At 45.6% G+C, this 6,115-nt stretch overlaps 1 protein-coding gene across 2 annotated transcripts in view; it reads left to right on the forward strand.

Annotated features, from left to right (window-relative positions):
• Positions 1-986: 986 nt before the first annotated feature.
• pygo2 (pygopus homolog 2 (Drosophila)) overlaps positions 987-6,115 on the forward strand; it is a 5,334-nt gene continuing 205 nt past the window's right edge. Inside the window, exons 1-3 of one of the 2 annotated variants that reach the window (XM_058405032.1) lie at positions 987-1,094; positions 2,538-2,587; positions 3,029-6,115. The exon at positions 3,029-6,115 is cut by the window's right edge and continues 205 nt beyond it. In XM_058405032.1, coding sequence (XP_058261015.1) covers positions 2,546-2,587; positions 3,029-4,654 — 1,668 coding nt within the window. In that variant the 5' untranslated portion in view covers positions 987-1,094; positions 2,538-2,545 and the 3' untranslated portion in view covers positions 4,655-6,115. Of the gene's footprint in view, positions 1,868-2,537; positions 2,588-3,028 lie in introns of both variants that reach the window. The other variant, XM_058405031.1, reaches the window with a different exon arrangement.

Consider the following 6,115-nt stretch of genomic DNA (forward strand, 5'->3'; position numbering starts at 1 on the left):
CAGACAGACTGCTTGCAATATTTCTCTTGGGATTTTCCCTAAAAAACAGAGCAGCAGTACCACTAGCACACGCGCCTTGAGAGAGTTCAGAGGAAAACTGCCAGACCCAGCAACCCAAATAACCACAGTTTACAACAGTGATGAGCAGAAAAGCATCTCAGAACACCAAGTCCTCAGGACGAAAGGCTACAGCGGCTGGAATCAGGCAAGACTTTTTATGGATATTCAATCTCTTCATTTTCTGCTTTCAGTTATTTCACACTCCTCTTTAGAAACACGTGCCCATGAATTAACAGCCAAAACAAGCAGATCACAGCTCAGTCTGATCATGTACAGATCCAACTCAGTATTATTGATAGAGTCTTTAATTCAAGTGTGTTGTAGGGACAAGTCGAGGAGACATATTGAGACACGTTGTCACTTCCTCCCATATAATTATGAGTAAGAGAGTTTTAACATACTATTAACGTGATTTACAGTACAGTAGATGTAAAAAAAAAAAAAAAAAAAAAACTTCTTCCAGAGTGACTTTCTCCCCTCTGATGAAGGGTTCATTCGTCCTGAAGGGATTCCTGTGTCATTACTGTTACTTCTGTACTAATGCAGCATTTCCACATGCTATACTGCTACATCTGCAGTCAGACTGAAATGAACTGGGTGTTATATTATATTAACAGGAGAAAAGGAAACTAGTCGCGCGCGTACATTCACACACAGAGCCTGCGCGCGCTCTTCCACGTGAAACAAGAGTGCCTTAGGCCATGCTCCATCATGGGTTGATCTCGACGAGTCCATATTTTAAAGTCGGAGGGGGGTGCCTCCAAACGATTAAATCGCACATTGAAGCAACGCATTCGAACCCCGCGTTGTAGCTTTCAGAGAAATAAGCTTATAATGCTAACTAATGGAAAATGAGATATATACATATCTTACAGAGTTTTGTTCAATAAAGTCAAATAAATAATATAACGCAATCTCCCCTATATTTCCGTCATCCAGTGTAAGCGTCTCGCCCGGCTGTCCCTCTTTGTCCGGCATCGACTGTAGGCCGTAATAGTCATGGCCAAATTCGCGTTTGAGGATAAATTTTAATTGTAAGTCTATTTGACATTGACTGTTTGCTTTATGAGGATTGATAAATATGGAATAATGTAACTGTCTAGTTTGTTTTAACGCTTAGCGTGAGCCACATACAGCTTGCAGTCAAAGCCTGAGCTAGCTGGTTTACTAGCTATGCTAGCTACTCGGCTCTTAACAGCTAACGTAGCTAAGCTAGCTAGCAATCTGGCAAGCGCTTTCACAGAGACCGTATCGAGTTAATCATGGAGAGCGCGCGCGCGCGGGGCTTCATATCACGTGCGTGTAGCGTGGAGCTCGATCGCGTTGCATTATGATCGGGACAAGACAAAGCTCTTATTATCTTCACTCACACTAGCGTTGTGTAGCGCTGTAGCTAAGCAGTTAGCAGCACATCTGTAAGTGATCACAGGAGGGAGGTGGACTCGCAGGCAGATCCATTCAATAACATTACAAGCTTGTTGGTTCGGGATTTTTTCCCTACGTCTTTCTTCGTGCTCACTTTCCCCCCCACAGGAAAATCTCAGTCGTCTTGAGTAGAGATTAGTTTGCTTTCTACGTAAGAAACCCCCCAGATGAACCCAGATCCTCTACCTGCTCAGTATTCTGGAGGGATTTCTCGATCTTAGCTGTCAGCTTGTACTCCTACGCTGTCGTTACTCGGACCTGAGGACACGTTCTTCTTTTTTTATATGTGAACGGTGACATGGCAGCGCGCCGCCAACCGTTTTAATGGCTGCCGAATCGGGGAGACTGCAGGCGGGACAAGGTCAAGGGAAGCGTGGCAAAGGTAGGCAAACGGCCATTTGCGCATCTCTGTGTCCGAACGGAGTCCACAACTCAAATCTGCCCTTTCCACCCTTGTCCCTGTGTGTACACTGGCCCTGTTTTCCCCTCATGGGCTCTGTGTCTCTCTCTATGGGGAGCTGGTTGTATGTCAGCTTGTCTGTCCACTGGGCTCTACCTGCGTCCTGTGTCCACTCAAGTCTCACACGCTCTGTACTCGAGTCTTTTTCCTACCTGCCATTCGCCTCAAGCCCTCTCTCACCCAGCTTAAATGTTGGGCATGAGCACGCAGTGTGGTTCGGACCTCGGTTACATGTGCTTTCTTGCATTGTAAACGTTATCTGTCAACTACATCGAGCGAGACCTGGAGTGTTTTACACAGTCACTACTCTACTGGGTTTAGCAGAGTGGCAAGAGATACATGCTATTTCACCTGGATCCAGGCGGGATGCATATATCTTTACAACATAGTGAAAAGGACATGGCATTGTAAATTCCAGTAAATAAACAAAGTTAATGTACACAGCTGCATTAATCCCACAGATCCATACTGATGGGAACAAAATCCTGCTTTTCAAAAATAAAACATTCAAGAATCCACCATTAACTGTTTTTTCTTGTTCTTTTCTATTTCTCTCTCTCTCTACCTTATCTCCATGTTTGCTTGTGTTTAGGTTCCCAGATGAAAAGCCCGGAGAAAAAGAAGAGGAAGTCTAGCACTCAGGTGAAATAAGTTCCTAAAACCTTTACTTTTGGAGATGTAAAGAAAGAGATGTAATTATTTAGTCCAGTGTGGATAGCTCCAGGGTCTCCAGTTCGATCCTGAGCTCAGTTTCTGTGTCTCTCAGTTTTTCAGTTCTTCGTCCTAACTCCCGAATTACAAATAAATAGGTGGATTGGGTACTCTAACTTGCCCCTGAATGTGTGTGTGTGTGTTTGCATATGTACATACGTGTGTACACATAGTGTATGATGCTCACATCAAGTGTTCTCCAGGAAGGCTCCTTGTTTCACCACATCCCTAACGAGGATAACGCGATTACTAGAGATTGATTAATGGTTCCAGATTGATTCAGTGCATTATTTTTATTTGTTTTCTTTATTAAGTCACAGCTTGAGGTCAGTCTGATCATTCAGTCTCTTCATCTTTTTCTGTTGTGCACAGGGGGCAGGTTTCTCCCACCTCTCTGAGTTTGCACCTCCTCCAACCCCTATGGTAGACCATCTTGTGGCCTCAAACCCATTCGATGATGACTTTGGCCCACCATCACGTCCTGCTGGAGCCGGGGGTCCAGGAAGTGCACCGTTTCTGCCAAGCCCAGGGGCTGGTGGGGGGGGAGGAGGAGGTTATGGCGGACCAGGAAGAATGGGAGGGGGCATGGCCTACATGGCTGGCCCAGGAGGCCCAGGTGGTGGACAGTCTGGACGAAGACCCCCTTTTGGACCTCCACCACCCAACACTGGACCACATCACCCAATAGGATTTGGAGGAATGCCTGGATTTGGGGGTGGAGGAGGAGGAGGAGGAGGAGGTGGTGGTGGAGGTGGTTTTCCTCCAGGGGGGCCATCACAATTTAACATGCCACCAAATTTCAGCCCTCCTATGCACCCAGGGCAAGGTTTTAACCCTATACTCTCACCTAGTGGAATGGGTGGTGGTCCTGGAGGTGGTGGTCCTCCTCACCCACGCTTTGGGATGCAGCAACCTCAGCATGGTCAGAGTGGTCATCCTTTCAACAGTCCTCCAATGCCTGGGGGCCCTCGTGGTCCTCCCCATGGCCCAATGAATCCAATGGGTGGAATGCCAACTGGAATGAATATGATGGGTGGTATGGGGGGTGGAATGGGTGGAGGTAACATGGTAGGTGGCCACACAGGGATCCCCCCACAAGGACCATTTCCTCCCTCACAAGATGGCCCCTATCCTGGGCCGGGCACACCTGGTAGTGAAGAAGGTAAAAACTTTGTTGGTGGACCAGGCGGTGGTCCACCAGGTCCACCTCAGCAACCACCAAATCTCAACCCCTCTGGTCCTCCGTCTAACAATGCCACTCCAGGTCCATCCCCGGCTTCTGGACCTACACAACCTGGAGGAGGGTTTCCTGGTCACCCTGATGTTCAGCAATCAACACCCAACACACCTGGGCAACCCTCATCAGTGCCTCCTCCACCCAACCCTAATTCCTCCCCTACTGGTCCACTCAATGGTCCACAACCTCAGCAAGTCCCTCCAAATCAGCACACTCCAGTTAACTCTGCCAGTGGCCCTGCTCCCAACACTCCGTCCAATCAGCAGCAACCAACACCACCCAACTCTAACCCAGGCTCTGCACCATACAATCAGCAGAACAATGCTCCTGGTGGTGGACCGATGGCAAGTCAGCCACCCAATTCCAATCAAAACAACCTAAACAACACAGTTGGTAGTAACCCTAATCCTCCATCTAACTCAGCTTCTACACCTAACACACAGTCTCCGCTTCCCACTGGTCAAGCGCCACCTTCAGTTGGTCCAGCTTCTGGACCACCAAAGCTGGGAAGTGGAATGGTGTTCCATTGTGGATTCTGCTTGTTAGAGGTACATGATGACCAGGAGGCCATTCTTTGTGAGGCGTCGTGCCAGCGCTGGTTCCACAGAGACTGCACAGGCCTGACTGAGCCTGCATATGGCCTGTTGACCAGAGAGAGTGCTGCGGTATGGGCTTGTGATTTCTGCCTCAAGACCAAGGAGATTCAGGCAGTATATGTACGTCAGAGTCTGGGACAGCTGGTGGCTGCCAACGAAGGCTAAGTGATTAGGACTGAGAGAGAGGAAAGGAAGCATAAATGATATGGAACTGATTGTTTTATGCCTTTCAGCCAACAACACAGAGGCAGGCAGGCTAAGGAAAGTGGACAGAGTAGGAAATGTAGGGAAACCAATGGATAGAGCACAAATGGAAAATGTGGACTCTGAACTTCCTGTGTTGAGTGCTCTTGCAAACCACAGAAGCACTTTTAGGGCTTACATTTTTTTGATGATTGGAGAAAGTTTGAGCATGTTTTTTTCAAGAACTCTGATGACCAGTAACAAATCAGGCATTTCATATTACCTGTATGATTTGGCTCATGTTTGAGAAAAAGAAAATATTACTCTTCTTGCTTAAATTGAACACATGGTTGTAAAAGTGCTGAAGAATTTTCTAACATTGTCATATTTAAAAGTAATGAACGACTATCCAGTAAAGTGTCCAGTCAGAGTAAACTTTCCCTCCAAAAGCAGCTTGTCTACCAGCAAAGCACTGACAACAACTCACTACCTCACAGATCTAACAGTTGTACACATGCTTTGGCACAGATGGACTGCTATCTAAATCTAGAGTGAGGTCTCCCTACACCACCTCTTCTAGTCCATGGTTTCCATTTCAGTGTGTCCAAAGGGAATGAGGAACTTCCTTCATCCTGGAGAGAAATGGTGTATACACCTGTATATAATTAATATTACTCACATTTTTTCAGTTTCTAATGGGAAGAGCTGTCCTGTAAACAGAAAGATCCATGACATTTTAATCACCCAGTTGCCAAGATTTTGTCTTAATATACATTCATTCACCATTTTTATTTAAAACTGAGCGGTCAGTGTGAATGGTTGGCTATATAGGGAGTAGTGCTACATAACCATATCCGATGTGTATAGTCTTTGGATTGCATGTGAACCAAATGCAGTAATTTCTCTGCTGTTTGTAATGTATTGTTTCTTTTTAGGCCTCATTGAGGGGTGTGAAGTAGACCAAATAACAGAATGAAATCAAATATCGGATCATGTTTCTGTTGCTGATAAAGATGTTCTTTTTTTTCTTTCCACATTTCTGTCCAGGTTGCCTTTTTCTTAGCAATTATCCTTTTTTTTGTACTGATTGTCTAGTGTGCTTACTCTAGTGCCCTCTGTTGTCCAGGATTGTGCAGTACTGTTTGGGGTGGGCAGAAGTAAGATCATGTTGTGAAAGAAGTAAAGGAAAATGTATTTGTATTTTTACTTGCCATTTTTGTAGACTATTGTTGCATTAAATTTGGGTTGGAGTACCCACTAAACCAAGTCACGAAGTGAATGTAATATCCTTCCTTTCTTTCGAATGAATGGCTCGTGTTTAATGACTTTCTGGCTGCCTTCGCAATCTTTCCAAATAATATAAATCTCAAATAACAACACTATTTGAATCATGATGTCTGTAACAGTGTGTAAGTAACACCACAGGTTCTACACTGGTGTGTC

The sequence above is a fragment of the Hemibagrus wyckioides genome, linkage group LG12, assembly GCF_019097595.1.
Source record: "Hemibagrus wyckioides isolate EC202008001 linkage group LG12, SWU_Hwy_1.0, whole genome shotgun sequence".
Taxonomy (NCBI): domain Eukaryota; kingdom Metazoa; phylum Chordata; class Actinopteri; order Siluriformes; family Bagridae; genus Hemibagrus; species Hemibagrus wyckioides.